General features: G+C 40.0%; 1 protein-coding gene across 1 annotated transcript in view; it reads left to right on the top strand.

Annotated features, from left to right (window-relative positions):
* BEND6 (BEN domain containing 6) overlaps positions 1–19,222 on the top strand; it is an 84,249-nt gene that overhangs the window by 36,292 nt on the left and 28,735 nt on the right. Inside the window, 3 exon segments of the mRNA XM_021000496.2 lie at positions 3,600–3,694; positions 11,849–12,082; positions 12,205–12,350. Of these exon segments, the coding sequence (XP_020856155.1) occupies positions 11,887–12,082; positions 12,205–12,350 (342 nt within the window). The 5' untranslated portion in view covers positions 3,600–3,694; positions 11,849–11,886.

The following is a 19,222-nucleotide window of genomic DNA, read 5'->3' as shown; positions in this document are numbered from 1 at the left end:
GGATAATCCCACCATCTCAAGATCTTTATGTACCTTCAGACTCCACCTCAAAACCACCATCTGCCTTTCTGATTGGAGAGTGGGTCCATGAACTCCAAACCTCCATTTCAGGAAAGAGCTCAGCTCAGACATTTCATTTCTTATCTGGCTTTACTACCTTGGATCTTCACTGACTAATTTCTCCATCATGGCCCTGGGTTGGGTACCTTCCTTCTGCCCCTAACCCACTTTACACTGTGTGTTTTATCTTCCCCATCAGATTGTAAGCTGCTTGAGGGCAAAAATAATCTTTCTTTTTTCATATTTGTATCCCCAGCACTTAGCACAGATCCTGATACATGGTAGGTACTTAATAAATGTTTATTCCCTTCCCACTTCTTTTCCTCTGAGACCCAAATCATGTACCACTTTCCTTCATCTCCCAGGCAAAAGTAATGTTCCCTTTTAAAGTTTTCCCAGAATATGTGGTCTAGAGCTTCCTTTTGTCTCATCACATATTGCCTCATATTATGCTTACTTGTGTCCCATGCATATTATAAGATCTTTGAAGGCAAGGACTGTATAATTTTTCATTTTTGTATCTCTAATACCTTGCACACTTTTACATAAAAAATGCTTCATAACTGTACTTAAATTGTACAGGAGCCACAGAACCCATTTCCATAGTGTTCTTTCCCCTATTCTGTGTGTTTCAGTGACTTCAGTCTTGATTTCCCTCCTCTTCCTCTCTACCTACCAGCGTGGTAATCTTGATCTGCTCTCACCAACTCTCATCTCACTCAAGAGTTTTCAGTCCCATTTCACCAACTGCTTCTTAGATATTTTGAACTGGATGACACCCTAAACTGAACATGGCCAAAAGAGAACTTACTATCTTTCCCTGCTAAACCCACCTCTCTTTCAACTTTCCCTGTTACCGTCATACCCACCACCATCATTCCAGTCATCCAGTTTCACACCTTAGTATCATTCTCAGCACTCTCTCCATCACATCACCTCACATATCAAATCAGTTATCATATCTTATTATTTTTTTCTCCTTACTACCTTCACATATGAACCTTTCTCTCAGTATATATAGCACCAGTTTAAGTTCAGGTTTCTATCATCTGTAGCTTAGACTATTACAAGTCTTGTATTTGGTTTCCATGCCTCATTTCTCCCTAATCCACTTTCTTAAAGTGCATGCCTGACCATGTCTCACATCAGCTTTTTTGCCATTTCAGTATATTTCAATAGCTGCCCTTCATACCTGAAATGTTTTTCCTCTTCCCCTCTACCTTTTGGAACCCCTGGTTTTCTTAAAACCTTATCTCAAACACCACATTGTAAGTGAAACTTTTCCTAACTCACCTTCCCCCACTTATTAGTGCCCTCCCTTCCAAAATTACTTCATATTTCTTTTGCATATTATCTATACAAATTTATATATGTACATGCTGTATCTCATATTAGAATGAAAGCTCCTTGAGAGCAGGCCACTGTTTTGCTTTTATCTTTTTATTCCTACTGCTTGGGATATAACACTACTTAGTAAATGCTTAATAAATTTGTTGAATGACACCAGAGCTTCTGCCCTGTCTAAGAACAGGGAGAAGCATAAAGTACTATAGATTAAATGCTTAGGTGAAGAGTAATGAGATGGGAAAGGACTAAGAGGCCATATGGGGAGTTGTACCAGTGGTAGGAATGAATGGGTAAAAATCCTTTCCTAAACTCTGGTTTCTGCAAGTTGCAAGGTTGTATATTACTACTGAATTGTTGGATTAGCTTGAAGGCAAGTGTAATTGCAAATTTTAACCAGATTATAGCATTTTTTTTTGCTTACCCCATATATAAAACTTGAAAAGATTTCTTATATGGAAGATTATTCTTCTTCTTCTTCTTCTTCTTCTCTTCTTCTTCTTCTTCTTCTTCTTCTTCTTCTTCTTCTTCTTCTTCTTCTTCTTCTTCTTCTTCTTCGCATTTTCCCCCATACCCCCCATACTGATTTACATTTCTTAGGCTGATTCATAGTCCCACATTCTAATCTAAGTAATGAATAAAGTCTGGCAATATCACAGAACATTTTGAAATATTCTGATCTTCTTTTAATCATGTTATTGCTGAAACCATTTAGAAATTGAAGATGAGCTTTATGCTATTTGAAAAGAAATTAGAAAATGATATAATTGGCTAACCTCCTGAATTTTTTTCTTTACAACTCAAGAACAGATGGAACAGTTGCAATGGAAATCAGGCAGGCTGGCAAGCAGATAGTAAACAAGTACTTATTAGGCACCTACTGAGTCCCAGCACTTCTTTGACTTTGTTGCAATACTGAAATGACTGCATGAAAAGACAGTTCTTCATAGAACACAAACATAGCTGGTATGTCTTGGAGCCAACTAGAACCAAAGTAGATTGTTAAAACTTCTGTGAGCATTTACAGCTCAGAAAATGATGGATGCTACAAATCAGGGCTTGATTTGTTGTTTTGTTGATTTTCTAGACTTCAAAGAGTGATGGAGATAATGTTAATAATTCAGATTAAACTTAAAAGTGTCATGCACACATTTCTCCCCTCCCTCCCCGGAACTGGTTGTTAAATATTTACCAGCATGCCTAGATATAAGGCAGACAATGTTTCATTTTTGGTCTTGTATTGTTACATGGTATAGTAAATGAAAGATAGCTTGAAGGCAGGAAAATTGGGTTCAGGTATTGTATCTGACATGTGCTAGCTGTGTGACTCTAACCAAGTTCCTTAACTGCTCAGTGCCCACAAGAAACACTTGAAGACTATAAGTTGCAGAATAATAATAACAATAATACCTACTTGAATTTAAAAGAAAACAGACAATATAGCAAAATGAGATCTTTAATCAGGGTATGTGAGTTGTAGTTTGGGGTGCCACATAGCACCTACTGGGCTACCCTAGGAGGAAGCTGGGAACAGGGTTTATATGAGGTGGTAAGGTAGGGAAAATGACTGGCCTGCATGTGGGAAGGGTTAGGTATCTTACAGTTTCACAAGGTAAATTGCTTTGCATAGCAAGCAAAAGTCCTCCAAGAAAGCTTGGGAATCTCTGGAGGGGAGAGTTTGGGAGATCTACAAAATAATCGGAGGCTGGAAGTGACCACCTCTGGTCAGACTTCATTGGCCAGAAAATGGAAATCAAATCAGCTTCAGTTCTTAGTTAACTGTTTGTCAATAAGATAATATTTATAGTGTGTGAAAAATGATTATAAATCACCAATATCTTGGAAAGTTAGAGCTTCCCCTAGCCTCCTTCTTCCAAAGTCCTGACTTTAAGTTCAGTTTTTCTTCAGAAGAACATTACTGATAATGAAATTGCATTGACTTTCGTTATTCTGGTCAGCCCTCACCCAAGCTTGGGTGAAATGATGATAAAGTGACATCAGCCTGTGTTGAAAGGGCATATAAACCATGCACCCTAGCATCAAAGGGAGCTCAGTTCCAAACTGGCTCCCATGCATGGACACAGGCATGCTACCTGCTTTGAAAAGAATAAACGTGGATATGACCTAATCCTGTTTATCTTTCTTAGATCAAACTGAAAGTAATTGACATTTTGGTGCTTTGTGACTTACATTAGGACAAGGGACTAGAGATTGGACCCTTCCCCCTCCAGCACTGGGACGAGGCACCTAGGACTTATTCTCCTGAAAGTTCCAGCCCTGATGGAGGTAGGTAAGTCCCTTCTCAGTCTCCTGAGAGACTGAGAAGACTCATCAAACTGTTTGGTGCAGCCCGAATTTTTCTCTTTGAGCTGGCTCTAGGGGCAAGACCATTTGTATAGGTCTTCTGAAAGGTAGATGGATATCTTTTGCAATTAGGTGATGTCCAGTCATTCTGATGAACACAAATATCGCCAGCACTAGTGTAAAGGTAATTGGGAGTCATGGGTCTAAAGATAGCACTGAATTTTGACTGGTCTAAATTGTTTTAACAAAATAAGCCTAAAAAGCCAACAATAAAATTAGATTTGTGCACTTTGTTGTCTTATCATTTTGCCTGTGTCTCTGTGTTTATAAAATGACTGTTGTCATGTTTGTGCTAAAAGATTGAAAATGTAGCCAGCCAGAAAAACTTCCCTCCATAGTTAGAGAGAACACTGGAAAAGATCTATTAACTTTACTAACTTCCACCTTGGACTTTCAACAGGAGATTAGGTTATTGGAAAAACCAATAAGACTTTTTGGCAAGTCCCAGCACCAGCCAAGTTGGGGCTACAAAAATAAAGTTAGATCAGACCTGCACAACCTGACAGTAGGTAGGGACCAAAATTAAAACAGGCTAAACTTCTTTGGGCCCAGATAGGTTTTTAGTGGCTCACTTTCCAAGTAAAGGTATAATTAATGATTAAACTATTTCTCAAAAACACTTTTTTATTGGGACATAATCCAGTAACTGCAATCTTTATGAAGTCACCTTCAGTAAAAGACTTCCCAGCAGCAGCAATTTCTTTAGAAATCTGAAAACTTACCTTATTAGCTGCCTCATTTTCTGAGTTTAATTTCTTGAAAAACCATTGTTCTCCACTGAGATTTTTCAACAATTTGGATGCTTTAATTTGGTTTTCATTGGTGTCCAATTTGCTGAAATCAGGATGTTTTGATTCAAAATGGTGACAAAGATTGTATTCCTTCAGAACAGCTGTTACTTATTGGCAAACAAGGCACAGTGTTTTGTCTCTCCTGTAAGTAAACAAGTATCTATTTGTCCACTCTAGACTAAACACTCTGTGTTCTGATTCAATCTTCCATTTCTATCACCCATTTTACAAAGTCACCTCAAAAACTTTAATGTTAGAACCTAAAAATTTCCACAGCAACTGTTCGCATACAAAGAAATACTGAACTGAGTGTCTGACTTTGGAGAGAGCACCAGACAACTTAGAGTTTTAGAGAGTTTCATTAGGAATTCTCCTTTGGGGATCTCTTTCAGGGGAGATCGGTGGATTCTTTCTATTTCTATTTTGCCCTCTGGTTCTAAAATATCAGGGCAGTTTTCCTTGAGAATTTCTTGAAAGATGATGTCTTTTTTTGATCATGGCTTTCAGATAGTCCAATAATTTTTAAATTTTCTCTCCTGGATCTATTTTCCAGGTCAGTTGTTTTTCTAATGAGATATTTCACATTGTTTTCTAATTTTTCATTCTTTTGGATTTGTTCTACTGTCGTGATTTCTCATAAAGTCACTATCTTCCAATTGCTCTATTCTAATTTTTAAGGAAGTATTTTCTTCAGTAAGCTTTTGGACTTCCTTTTCCATTTGGCCAATTTTGCTTTTTAGGGCATTCTTCTCCTCATTGGCTTTTTGGACCTCTTTTGCCATTTGGGTTAGGCTATTTTTTAAGGTGTTATTTTCTTCAATATTTTTTTAGGTCTCCTTTAGCAAGCTGTTGACTTGTTTTTCATGATTTTCTTGCATCACTTTCATTTCTCTTCCCAGTTTTTCCTCTACTTCTCTTACTTGCTTCTCAAAATCCCTTTTGAGCTCTTCCAAGGCCTGGAACGGATTCATGTTTTTCTTGGAGGCTTTGGATGTGGGAGCTTTGACATTCTTGTCTTCTTCTGGTTGTATGTTTTGATCTTCTTTGTCACCAAAGTAAGATAATATAGTCTGACTTTTTTGTGAGGTTTGCTCATGATCCCAGGCAACTACTTGAGTTTTAAACTCTTCATTAAGGTAAAAGTCTGCTTCCAGTGTGGAGAATGTACTGTACCAAGCTTCTGGGGTTTGTATAGCTGTTTTCAGAGATACTTCTAGGGACCTGTAAATTTTCAGTTCTTCCAAGGTGGTACGATAAGGGTCGAAGTGTTTACTCTTTTCCTGGTCTTTGAGTGACTGGCCAAAAGCAGTCCTTTCTCTCTTGGAACTATGAGGAGGGTTTCCTCTCCTTTGCCACTACAAGCTCCACTGCTGCGGCCTGCGCTCCTCCTCACCCCAGGACCACCACCCAGAGCTGTGACCCCGATCCACCCCCGGGCAAAGCAAGAGATTCCTGCCTCAGCACTGGCAAAGAGATCCCTGCAGTCCCTCTCTGATCAGCCACTTGATTCCCCCTCAGTCTGTGGGCCAGAAGCTCAGGACACAGCCACTGCCTTGGCGCCTGCACTCTGGAACTGGCTCTGACCTAGCTCTTCTGTCACCGAAAAAACAGACTTTTCCCACTGATCTTCTAAGTTGTCTTTGGCATTCGTGGATTGAGGAGTCTGGAAACCGCCACAGCTGCCTGTGATTCATTCCTCTGAGGCCTCCTCCAGGTTCACTGCGGCCCCACCCGAACTGCGCTCTTCTTAACGCCTGACGTGATATACCTTTCTGATAAACCATACAGGCTGTTTTGGGCTGGAAATTTGTTTTACTCTGTCTTTTTGTGGGTTCTGCTGCTTTAGAATTTGTTTAGAGCCATTTTTTTACGGGTATTTGGAGGGGGTATGGCGGAGAGCTCAAGCAAGTCACTGCTTTCACTCAGCCATCTTGGCTCTGCCCACAGGAATTCTCTGTACTAATGAAATCACAAGTCTAGTCCCATCCTTTCTGATTCCTAGTGCTTATCAAAGTCCCTGGCACATTGAGAGTGCTTGATAAATACTTGCTGATTTATTGATTGATCATTCAGCTGGATCAAGATTTTAATTTCTCCAATCAAACTGCTCATAAGATTGCAAATTATAATGGTGATTTTTGTGAGATGGACACCAACTCATTCCAGTCAACAATCTGAAAGGTCTGATATCACACAAAGGTCATTGTTACATGTAACTAAGAACTGATTTGGGCAGATCTCAGAGTAGTGAATTGCCACAGGGCAGTCAAAACCTGTTAAAAGGAGGACAATGGAAACCAATTGAAGAAAGACTATTTTGTAAAACAAACTTCACTTGACCCTTCCTGTGCTGCCACTCCCAAGCCTCCCCCAGTTCTTTCTAAGGATTTTCCCTTGAGAAATGTATCTACCCCTGTCTCCCCTATACCCCTCTTGTTCACTTCCTGTACTCTAGTGCTGCTGCTGTGTGGTAGCCCTGGATCTCGATCCCCTTAGCTCCATCAAAGATCCTGGTTTTTGCTACTTTGATAGTATTCTTTATTTCAGATTGACATCATTAAACAACTATCATATTGTAATGAAGTCACTGTTTTCCATTCCATCTCCCAGATAGCTGCTTCTGTCATCCCTACTCTCTCACTTCAGTATTCAATTTCTCCATTTACTGGCTCCTTCTGATGAGGATGGGAGCTAAATCCCAAAGAGGAAAAACCCTGGACTTTCCCACATGGCCAAATCTCTGGTTTTTGCCTGAGGCTATAATCCCATCAACTGGCCTTTCTTTGTGGCTACACCCAATCTCCTAATTCTGTTACCCTTAACCTAGCCTAGCCCGCCCTCTAGCCCCTGGCCATTTCCCACACTTAATCCTATCTAGGCTCCATTCTCCCTTGGCCGCTGGTCCAGGTCCCTGGAATTCTATTACCTTGTAGACTACTTGGCCACTCCTAGATCCCTCCCATAGTCTTAATGTATACAAGGTCCATCTCATCTCCATTAAGGTGCTCAGATTCCTAAAATCTAGTCACTGCTTAGATTCTTATAATCTAGCCACTGTTTACCCATGTTCATACTCTTTAAGAGTCTGACCAATATGACAGTGTTCTAATAAACCTTGTCTTTGGCAGAAAGAAGGCTTGAGTCGAACTCTTTTGAACAGGACCTGTGTGTTGTGATTTTGGGGTCCCAGGACCCCTGAACCCCTAAACCACATCATTTCCTTACCTGCAACCATGCCCTTGTCTTCTTCATTCTCATCCTCTTCATTGGACCCTTCCATTCCTGCTAACTACTGTCCTATAACTCTTCTGCCCTTTGTGAATAAACTCCTTGAGAAGACTATCTACAATAGGTACCCTTAGTCTCTTCTTAAACTCCTGAAAATCAGGCTTTTGATTTTATCATTCCACCAAAAATGCTGTCTCCAAAGTTACCATTGATGAGGATAAGATCTGAACCTCTAAAAGGAAAAGACCATGTGTTTGGGATCTGGACCCCAAAAAAAAGAAAATCCTTGGACTTTTCCCAAATCTCTGGTGTTTGCCTGAGGCTGTAATCCACTCAACTGGCCTTTCACTGTGGCTACACCCAATCTCCCAATTCTTTTCTGTTACCTCCCCATTGCCCCTGGCCACTTCCCACCTTTAATCTGTCTAGACTCCATTCTCCCTTGGCCACAAGGTACAGGTCCCTGGTGTTCTGTTCACCCCAGTTTACTGGCCACTCCCATCCAGATCTTCCTTAGACTCCTCCTCTAGTCATCCCAGACTACTTGGCCACTCCTAGATGCCTCCCAAAGCCTTTCTGTATACAAGATTTATCTTGTCTCATTTAAGGTGCTCAGATTCCTTAAGAATTTAGCCAAGGGCTCAGATTTTTATAATCTAGCCAATAGCTCACAAATGTTCAGACTCCTTAAGAGTCTAGCCAATATGGTGGATCTTTAATAAACTTTGTCTTTGGCTGAAAGAAGGCTTGGGTCGAATTCTTTCAGGCAGGAGCCACTTATTGTCATTTTGGGGTCCTAGCACCCCTAAACCTCTAAACCTCAACACAGTGATCTCCTAATTGCCAGATCCAATGGCCTATACTCAATTCTCATTCTCCTAGACCTTTCTGCACTGACACTGTTAATCACTCTCTTCTCCTTAATATTCTTTTCTCTCTAGGTTTTCAACACACTATTCTCTCCTGGTTCTCCTACTATCAGACCACTCATCATTTTCTTTTGCCAGGCCTCATCCAGGTTATGCCCTCTAACCATAGGTACTCCACAGGGTTCTGTCCTTGAGCCCTCTTTACTTTTCCCTTTATACAATTTCACTTGGTGATCTCATTAGCTCCCATGAATTTCATTTTCATCTCTATGCTGATGGTTCTCTAAATCTACCTATATTGCCCTAATCTCTTTGCCCTCTCCCTCTAAACTTGCCCAATATTGTCAAGGGCATCATCTTCCCCAGTCCCCCAAGTTCAAAGCTAGTCATCCTCAACTCCTCACTGTCTCTCACCCTCCATATCCAGTCTGTGGCCAAGGTTAACAAATTTCACCTTTGCAATATCACTTAAATTGCCTTTTCTCTCCTCTGATACTGCCACCACCCTGGGACAGTCAGTCAATAAACATTTATTAAGTGCCTCTGTTTATATGCCAGGCATTGTGCTAAGCTCTGGGGATATAAAAAGAGGCAAAAGACAGCATGAGGAGCTCACAATCTAATGGGGAAGACAACAAGCAAATAAATATATACAAACAAGCTATAAGAGGGAATGGGAAAGGTTTCCTATAGAAGATGGGACTTGGAGGAAGCCTGGAAAGCCAGGAGGCAAAGATGAGGATGGAGAGCTGTGGCAATCTGTCTCTTGGAGACTCAGAGCTTCCAGCCCCACTTCTGCTCCAAAGTTCTTCAGAAGGACATTACTGATAATGTGATTGCATTGAATCTTCTCAGACTGGTCAAACTTCAACCCAGGCTTGAATTGATTTTATCCTACTCAGGCTTGAGTGGAGGCAGATTCTTCTTGCCTATATAACCGAGACTGGGGGTGGTCTGATAGAACAAGTCAGGATTAAGTGACCTAAATCACCAATACCTCATTTTAATATAACCCACATCCCAGTGTTATGACCAATCAGAGTTGATTGTCACCCCTTGGGAACACCTACTCTTTAAAGGGCATATAACCCTACACCCCCAAATCCCAAATTGAGCCAGTTCTGAACTGGCCCCTTTAGGGGTGGCCCAGTTTTAGACTGCACTCCCATGTAATACATGTCAAGACAGCTTGAGAGAAATTAAACCATGAACATATGTACCCTAATTTCATTTGTCTCTTTCTTAGAACAGACTCTGTAACAAATTGGGATTTGACAGAACATTTCAGCCCTGAAGGAAAGTCAGTGAAAATGCCAGGAGTCAGGAGAAAGAGTGTTTTATGTGAGGAATAGCAAGGAGGCTAGTGCCATTAGATCTCATAGTATGTAGAGGAGAGTAAGGTATAAAAAAACTAGAAAGATAGGAGGGGTCCAGGTTGTGAAGAGCTTTGAACATCAAACAGAGGATTTTACATTTGTTCCTGGAAGCAATAGAGAGCCACTGTAGTTTATTGAATAGGGGAAGGGGGTAACATGGTCAGATATTAAAGGTATTCTTATTCCCATTTTAGAGATATGAAAATGATTGCTTGGAAAAGTTAAGTGATTTTCCCATGGCTGCATGGCTGGTAGAGGTCAAAGGGAGAATTTGAACTGAGGTCTGTGAGTACTTTTGAATCCCACCTCTGCCAAGGTTGAGTTTGGGATAGTGAATTCATCCCTTAGTGGCCTTTATTTCAATATCTGTATAGTGAGGTGGGTAGGACAAGGTGACCTCTATAATTCTAGCTCTAAATCTATGATCCTACTAGGATTTCATTACTGGACTCTTTAGTAAGTGCCTTTTTGCAAAGAGCTATGGAATGCAAATTCAGCAGACATAAGCAATATTCCTCTAGGACATTGGAGGTTGTCCTTGCCAGCTCTATTTTTAGTAATGGCCCAAACATTACATTCTCTGAGATATTATTATATATTTTTGTTGTTGTTGAGTCATTTCAGCTGTGTCCAACTCTTTGTGCCCCCATTTTGGGGGTCTTCTTGGCAAAAATATTGAAGTGGTTTGCCATTTCCTTCTCTACCTCATTTTGCAGATTGAGGAACTGAGGCAAACAGGGTGAAGTGACTTGCCCAGGGTTACACAGCTAGTAAGTGTCCAAGGCCAGATTTGAATTCATGAAGATAAGTTCTAATTCCAAGTCTGGTGCTCTAACCACTGTACCACCTAGCTGACCATTTATATCTATATCTGAAAACCTAAAGGTTATTTTTAAGAAAGACTGACAATAAGCAGTTTTGGCAAGAACATTCCTAAAACATTTATGTATGTAAAACACACACACACACACACACACACCAATTATCCAATTATCTTCTAAAACTTTATATGGAACACAAATCTCTTAAAAGGACTTTCCAGTGAAAAGAGCCAACTGATCAGTTCCTTCTAAGCAATGCTATATAGGGCACTAGCTTTACAAAATCATTCACTCTTCCCTCCAGTTCCCTTAACCATTTACACAAATCTCTCAATGTCCCTTCTATCTCTATTGTTCTGTGATTCTACTTCTAACCTTTCTGATCTGATTTCCTACATACATGAACAACAAGCATGGGTGTGAAATGCATTTATGCCCTCCCTCTCTCCAAGAAGAAGAGTAGTTCCTGTCTACAGTTACCATTTTATCAATCTCTAAAACTTGTCTCAGACACTTAACTGTGTGATCCTGGGCAAGTCATTTAACCTTATTTGCCTAAATTTTCTCATCTGTAAAATGAGCTGGAGAAGGAAATGACAAACCACTCCAGCAGCTTTGCCAAGAAAACCCCAAATGGGGTCATGAAGAGTCAGATACAACCAGAACAAATGAACAACAACAACAAAAAATTAGGAATTCATTAAGAATGTCATGAAATAGACTCTTGGCTTTAACGGTTTCTTCCTTAGCTTCCTCCAGTATGATTCATTATGTTTTTTTTTAACTCCTCCTAGGAAAATTCCTTAAACCCAGCTCTTCAGTGTAGCTAAGCAATAAACCTCAGAACAGTTATTATTGATTGGTACCTCATATTGCAAATCTTGCTCTTAGCTAGATCTGATATGATTCATTTTATATTTTCCTGAAGGCTGAGAAATTATCTCCCAAGTCACTAGGAATGCATAGATGTGTACTGTTTCTTTTTTTTTTTTTAGATTTATTCACAACTCTCTGACAAAAGAAATTTACGAAGATGAAAAAGTTTACACTCTTTGATTTCACAAATGACAACTCCCTACGTGAAGGAGAGACTTCATGGATACAGGACCTTCCCAGTGATGACAGAGAAGTTGCAAGTCTACTAAAAGCAAATGAAAATGTGTTAGTAAGTTGGCCAGCAGAAGAGAAAAAGACAGAGAAACAGTTAGCAAAAGTAATTTGCATGAGTGGTGAGTGACATTATGAAGCATTGTTTCACTTTTCCTTCCCACAAACATTTTGGTGGCTTTGACTACCTGCAGATAGCATCATCTGCACTCGCCATTTCCCTTTCTCCACAATCCCATTTCAGATGATCCTCAAGAGTTGGTTCAGATTATTCAGAAGATCTTAGAAGGAAATGAAAAGACAGAAATACAAGGGCTTCAAAAAGGAAAAAGAAAACAAATTGAAACACTAAGCTCAAAGAATGAAGAGAGGGAAATTGATCAAGAACAGGTTGGTTTATGTTAGTTTTGATAAAATTTTAATTCTGCAGCAGTTTATCAATGAACTTATCCTGCCTAAGTAACTTCACAGTGATTGGTGTATGAACATGGTAGAGGCATTAATTTCAAAGAGTTATTTTCTTACACTAAGTACCATAAAGGCAGTTTTATGGACAAGTGGACCCTTTGGCTACTACTAATAATGAACTGACAACAGGAAAAAAGAGATGTCAGCAAATTCACAAATTAGAGCCCAGTCATATCAATTCCACTTCATCAAACTCGCTAGCATATATACCCTTCTTTCTCCTCACTGAGACCTGACTTTTTTCTGGTGAAGCAGCCTCCCTGACCACCCTTTCCAACACTTATTCACTTGTTTTCCCTGACCCACTGATCTAGAAGGGGAATTTAGAATATTCCTTTTTCTCCATTGCCACTTCCAGGTTCCTTCTCTACCACCATCATTCAGGAATGTCTCTGTCTTTGAAGTTCATTCAATCCACATCTATTACCCAATCCAAATTCTAGTAGCTGTTGTGTAACAGCCTCCAGGACATTCCCCTTCTTTCCTCAGTGAGTTCAGTGACTGCTTCACCATCTTTTCCTCTCTCCTTAACTTCTGCCTTCATACTGGGGAACTTCAACATACATATTGATACTTCCCCAAACACTCCTGTCTTTCAGTTATTCAACTTGTTTATTTCCCATGAACTATTCCTCCACCTCACTTCAGCCACTCACAGAGATGGCCATACCCTTGATCTTGTCATCACCCGCATGTGCTCCACTTTTATGTTTAGGAACTGTGAAATTCACTTGCAAGTCATGACATCACTTTCCCCATGTTATGGTCCTCTTCAAGAACAAAGAACAAACAACAACAAGCAAACAATAACAACAATAATTGACAGATCAACTGAATCACGAAATTGTTAGTAACTGTGGAGACAGCAGTTTTGGTTGAATGATCAGATTGTAGAGGAGTAAGAATACAGTGAGAGGAAAGGAAGTAGAGCCCCCTAGGATAGGTGGTCTTCTCAAGGAGTTTAGCTACAAAAGGGTGAAGAGACATGAGATGATAGGTGATATGGATGGATGAATCAAGTGATGATTTTTTGAGGATAAAGAAGTCATAAGCACGTTTGTAGGCAGTGGGGAAAGAGACAGTAGACAGGGAGAGATTGAAGAAAAAAAGTAAAGGGACAATAAGGGGGACAATTTTCTGGAATGGGATTGTTGGTGCATGTAGAGGTGTTTGCCTTGGTAAGATGTAGGGCCACTCTTTGTGTGACATGGGGTGAAGGAGATAGTGGCAGAAGGCATCTGAGTGATATGAACTGAGGGAGAGGGGAGAAAAAGGGCTTCATAGCAAATGGTCTCTGTAAGTATGAGTGACAAATATGAGACAAAGCTCTCAGCTGAGAGGGTAGGGAGGGGAAAAGATATGGAAGGTTTGAGGAAGGATGAAAATGTTTAGAAGAGCTGCTGTGGTAAGTGGATAGTGAGGCAATTAGTGAGGTATAGAAGGATTGCCATGAAGCAATGAGGGTCCAGGTGAAATTGTGTATCATAATTCGTAGTGGAGTGAGTTTTTTTTTTCCAGCTTCATTCAGTAGCATATGAGCAGGAGTAAAGGTAGCAGATTTGGCAGGGCAAGGATTGGAAATAGGAAAAAGGATGAAGGGGTTCAAGAGAAGAGGATCTCTTAGAGTTCAACTGGTTCACTAAGCAGTCAATATGGGGAAGGGAGGGAGGTAACCTGGAAAGAACTAAGGGATTGAGGGATTAGAGGTCATGGTGAAGATAAAGAACAGAGTTTGGGGATGCGGGGCAGAAGGAGGTGGCATGACAGATTGAATGTAAATAACAGTTGTTTCTGTTTTGGTCAGAAATCCTGAGAGACTTCTCCTCCCAGATTCATTTTTTTTTTCACTAGGTAAAAGAGATCATTCTTTGCCTCATTTATCACCTAGTCTTAATCACTGAATGGGCATTGCCTTTGACAAACTGAGACCTGGGAAAGACCTTAGCTTAAAAAGGCCAATGTCTCTTACTGCATCTGGGGTCATCTCCAGGTGTCCTGATCTATATCTTGCCACTGGACCCAGATGGCTCCAGAGGAAAGAATGAGGCTGGTGACTTTGCACAACCCTGCCTCACTTAAATCCAATTTACTTGCAAGTCATGATATCACCTTCCCAACATCCATGGTCCTCTTCTAGAACAAACAACAATCCACAATCTGTGAGTATTAGTAGCTGCCCCACTGGGGACCCAACAACCAGTTCCAATTGGGTGATGCAGCTTCCTTCCTTCCTTCCTTCCTTCCTTCCTCCCTCCCTTCCTTCCTTCCTCCCTCCCTCCCTTCCTTCCTTCCTTCCTTTTCCTTCCTTCCTTCCTTCCTTCCTTCCTTTCTTCCTGTCTTCCTTTCTTTCTTCCTTCTTTCCTTTTTTCTTTCTTTCTACCTTCCTTCTTTCCTTCCTTCCCCCTTTTCTTTCTCTTCTTCCTCCTTTTCACCTTCCTTTTCTCTATTTCAGTCTGTCAATAAATATTTATTAAGTATCTGCTGTGTACCTGGCACTGCAGTAAGTGCTGAATTGCCAAATTTAATGGCCATCTTGACCTCTCTAATCTGTTAATTACCTTCTTGCTGCTCTCTTCTCTCTGGCTTTTATGACATTGTTCTCTCCTGGTTCTTCTCTGACCATTGTCTGACATTATCAGATTACTTGTTTGACCATTCCTCCTCAGTCTCTTTCGCTCAAGCTTCATCTAGGTCATGCCTAATAACCATAGATGTCCCAAAAGGCTCTGTCATGGTCTCTTTTCTCTTCTCCCTCTATATTATTTCACTTCATGATCTCATCAGCTCCCATTGATTCTGTTATCAGGTCTGTGCTGATGATTCTCAAATCTTCTTATCTAGCCCTAACTTCTCTGCTGACTTCCGTATTTCACATCTTTAACTACTTATTGGACATCTTTAACTAGACATCTTGTACACTAATTGAACTAGATATCTTGTAGACATCTCAAACTCAACCTATCCAAAACTGAACTTACTAACTTTCCACCTAACTTATTTCCTATTAACTTCCCCTTTTCCTAACTTTCCTATTTCTCTTAAGGGTACTACCATACTCTCATCACCAGGCTCACAACCTCAGTGTCATCACTATCTCTCACCCCACACCTCACCCTCAAATCCTGTCTACTGCCAAGACCTGTCAGTTTTACCATCATAATATCTCATATACCTTCTCTTCTTTTTTCTGATGCTGTCACCATCCTGATGGCAGCCCTTATCACCTCAAGACTAGATTACTGAAATAGCCTGCTGGTTGGTCTCCCAGCCATTCCCATCTTTCCCCACTCCAGTCCATCCTCCATTCAGCTACCAAAGTGATCTTCCTAAAGTGCAGGTCTGACCATGTTACCCACTCATTAAAGTCCAGTGGCTTTCTGTCACCTCCAAGATCAAATATAAAATCATCTGTTTGGCATTCAAAGCCCTTTAAAACCTATCCCCTCCCTACCTTTCCAGTTCTTTTACACCTTACATCTTTCATTCCCCTCAAGTCTCTGCAATTCAGTCACACTAACCCCCTTGCTGCTCATAAAACAAAACATTCCACCTCCTGAACAAGCATTTTCACTGCCTGTCCCTCATTCCTGGACTTCTTTCCCTCCTCATTTCAGCCTCCTAATTTCCCTGGATTCCTTCAAATTTCAGCTAATATGCCATTTTCTACAAGAAGCTTTCCTGATCTCCTTTAATTCTAGTGCCTTCCCTCCACTGGGGCAGCTAAGTGACATAGTGGATAGAGCACTGGGCCTCTAATCAGAAATACCTGAGTTCTGAATACAGCCTCAGGCACTTACTAGCTGTGTGACCCTGGGCAAGTCACTTAACTCTGTTTGCTTCAGTTTCTCATCTGTAAAATGAGCAATGGCAAACCACTCTAGTTAGCTTTACCAGAAAACCCCAAGTACGGTCACAAAGAGTCAGATGCAACCGAAAAAGGCTGAACAACAACAAATCCCTTTCTTGATCATCTCCAGTTTATCATGGATATAAATTGTACATAGTTTTTTGCTTTTTATCTCCCCAATTGGATTGCAAACTCCTAAAGAGCAGAAATTTTCTTTTGCCTTTCTTTATATTCCCAAGGCTTAGTAGGGTGCCTTGTACAGAGTAATTAAGTAACACTGACTGACTACCACAGCCATCCTAGTCTACCTTTCACCTGGACTATTATAATAGCTTCCTAATTGGCCTCCTGTAGCTAGCTCCCTTCCCCCCCTTCCAAACCACATTCCAACAAAGTGATTTTCCTAAAGTTCAGGTCTGATTGTGTCATTCCTTGTCTCAATATACTTCAATAGCTCTTCATTGTCTTAAAGTTAAAATACAAACTCCTCTCTTTGGCTTTCAAAACTGTTCCCAAAATTGCTCAAACCTATCTTTCAGGCTGATACACTCCTCACACCCAAATTGAACTTCTTGTTGCTTTCTTCAAACATAAAGTGCCACCTCTTGATTCGATGCCTTTGTACAGGCTATCCCTGATGCCTTGAATGATCTTCCTCTTCACCTGCCTCTTTAAAAATCCTGGTTACCTTTGAGGTTAGCTCTAGAATCATCTCCTTCAAGAGGTTTATCCTGATTCCCCCAGATGTTAGTGTCCCTCATCCCCACTAAATCAGTATGTATTTCTTTCTTCATGTAACCTGTATTTCCCTAGCTGAGAACATACATTCTCCTAACAGAATGTAAGGTCTTTGATGGCAAAGACTTATTCACTTTTGTATTTGGAAATCAGCTAGGTATTGCAGTGCATAGTGCTGGGCCTGAAGTTAGGAAGAATTCAAATCCATCCTCAGATACTTACTAGCTGTGTGACTTTAGGCAAGTCACTTAACCTCTTTTTGCCTCAGTTTCCTCAACTGAAAATGAGGATAATAATAGCACCTACCTTCCAAGGTTGTTGTGAGGATCAAATGAGATAATAATTGCAAAGCACTTACCACAATGCCCCATACATAGTAAGTGTTAGCTATTATCGTTATTTATATAAATGTTAGCTGTTATCATCTCTGCACCTGGCCCCATACCTGGAATACAGAAGGTCTTAACGAATGCTTATTGGTTGATTGATAAAGAAACTCATTTATTTGCTATAGGCAGAGGAGAGGGGTAAGGAGAGAATAAGCATTTACATAGCACCTACTTATGTACCAGGCATTGTGCCAACTGCTTTTTATAGATATTACCTCATTTGATCCTGACAATAACCCTTCGAGCTAAATGTTGTTATTATTATCCCCATTTAGGGCACAGAGTCACACAGCTAGTAAGTATCTGAGACTAGATATGAAGTTAGGTCTTCCTGACTCCAGGGCCAGCACTCTATCCACTTGGCCATTAGTGCCATAGGACATTTAAGCATTGATATATGAAAATACTGAGCCTGAGTCCTTCTTAAAATAAGAACTGTCCCTAAGAGAAACTCAAATGTAAATACTACTTTATGGCTTACCAACTGCTTTCTTCTTATTATCCCTGTGACATAGAGCAGGTATTTTTATCCACTTCAGAAAATGAAGCAGACATATTAAACAAATGGTCCATTATCATACAGCTACATAGTAGCCATGCCAATACTCTGCCTTCAGTTTTTTTTAACATGGCACTGTATATATGTTACCATATAATAAAAGCTAGATTCAGACAAGTGATCAATCAACAAGCATGTTTTAAGTTGCCTACTATGTTGCAAGCACATAGTAGGTGTCGAGATACATTTACAAGAAATTAAATAAGGAGTATAGATGGTGACATAAATTGGAATTTAGTTCCTTTTTAGTTTTTCAAAGTAATTTAATGAAATTTAAACATTTCCCCCCTTGTTTCTAGATATCACGTGAACTATGAAATTAAATGTAATAAACACTGTTAAACTACGTCTTTCAGGAACAGATAACAAAGAGTACAAAAAGAAAAAAGTCCCTACAGGACTCTTCTCCTGCTAACATACTGAATCAACTGGAAACCCCTTTAATGGACACACTGGTAAATCCTTCATCTTCAACAGTCTTCAGCAATGAAAGTGAAAAATCAGAAGCTATTGTCCTGGGCATAGAGCATCAGGAACCCACTTAGAGGTGTACTGGAAGGATTCATGGTTTACAAATATGGGAATATTTTAAAGATTTGCATTTATGAATTCAATAACATGCAATAATTACATAGTCATTAATAGTTTCAAAGCTTTCATGTGACTGTTCAGTAGACCTATACATCTCTTCATTTATTTATTCATTCAAGATGAAGATGAGTAATACACAGTCCCAGGCCTATAGTTGTTAACAGTCTAACAGATGTGCATCAGTATTATGCTAGATAAAGAAAAGAAGTAACTACATCACCTTCGTTGTCACCATCATTATTTGATGACTACTTGTGTGACCTTTACAGAGAGATTTGAAAAACCTATCAGCTTGCCTAAATGCCCATCAACCTGCACACTACTTACTATTTCTTTAGAGACACTTTCTGGCAATATCACAGCTAACCAATCCATACTTTATTGTATTGTTTTAAAACATAGATGCAATATGTGTTACAAGGTTTTTCTTTTTCTTTCCTCTTTTCAGTTGGGGGAGTGTGGAAAAGACAGAGAAGAAATGCTTATTATTCGAAAAAAAATTAAAAATATTTTAAATCTGTAGGCATGAGAGGAAGCTTAGATAGGAAGCTGACCTTGAAATCATGAAGAACTGAGTTCAAATCCAGCCTCTGACACGCTGACTATATGATTCTGAGTAGCAACTTTCTAACGCTATAAATTATAGAACAGCTGCTAACTGTAACAGAAG

Source organism: Phascolarctos cinereus, unplaced genomic scaffold (assembly GCF_003287225.1).
Source record: "Phascolarctos cinereus isolate Bilbo 61053 unplaced genomic scaffold, phaCin_HiC Scaffold_5;HRSCAF=322, whole genome shotgun sequence".
NCBI classification, from domain to species: domain Eukaryota; kingdom Metazoa; phylum Chordata; class Mammalia; order Diprotodontia; family Phascolarctidae; genus Phascolarctos; species Phascolarctos cinereus.
This window is presented reverse-complemented; position numbering and strand designations above follow the sequence as displayed.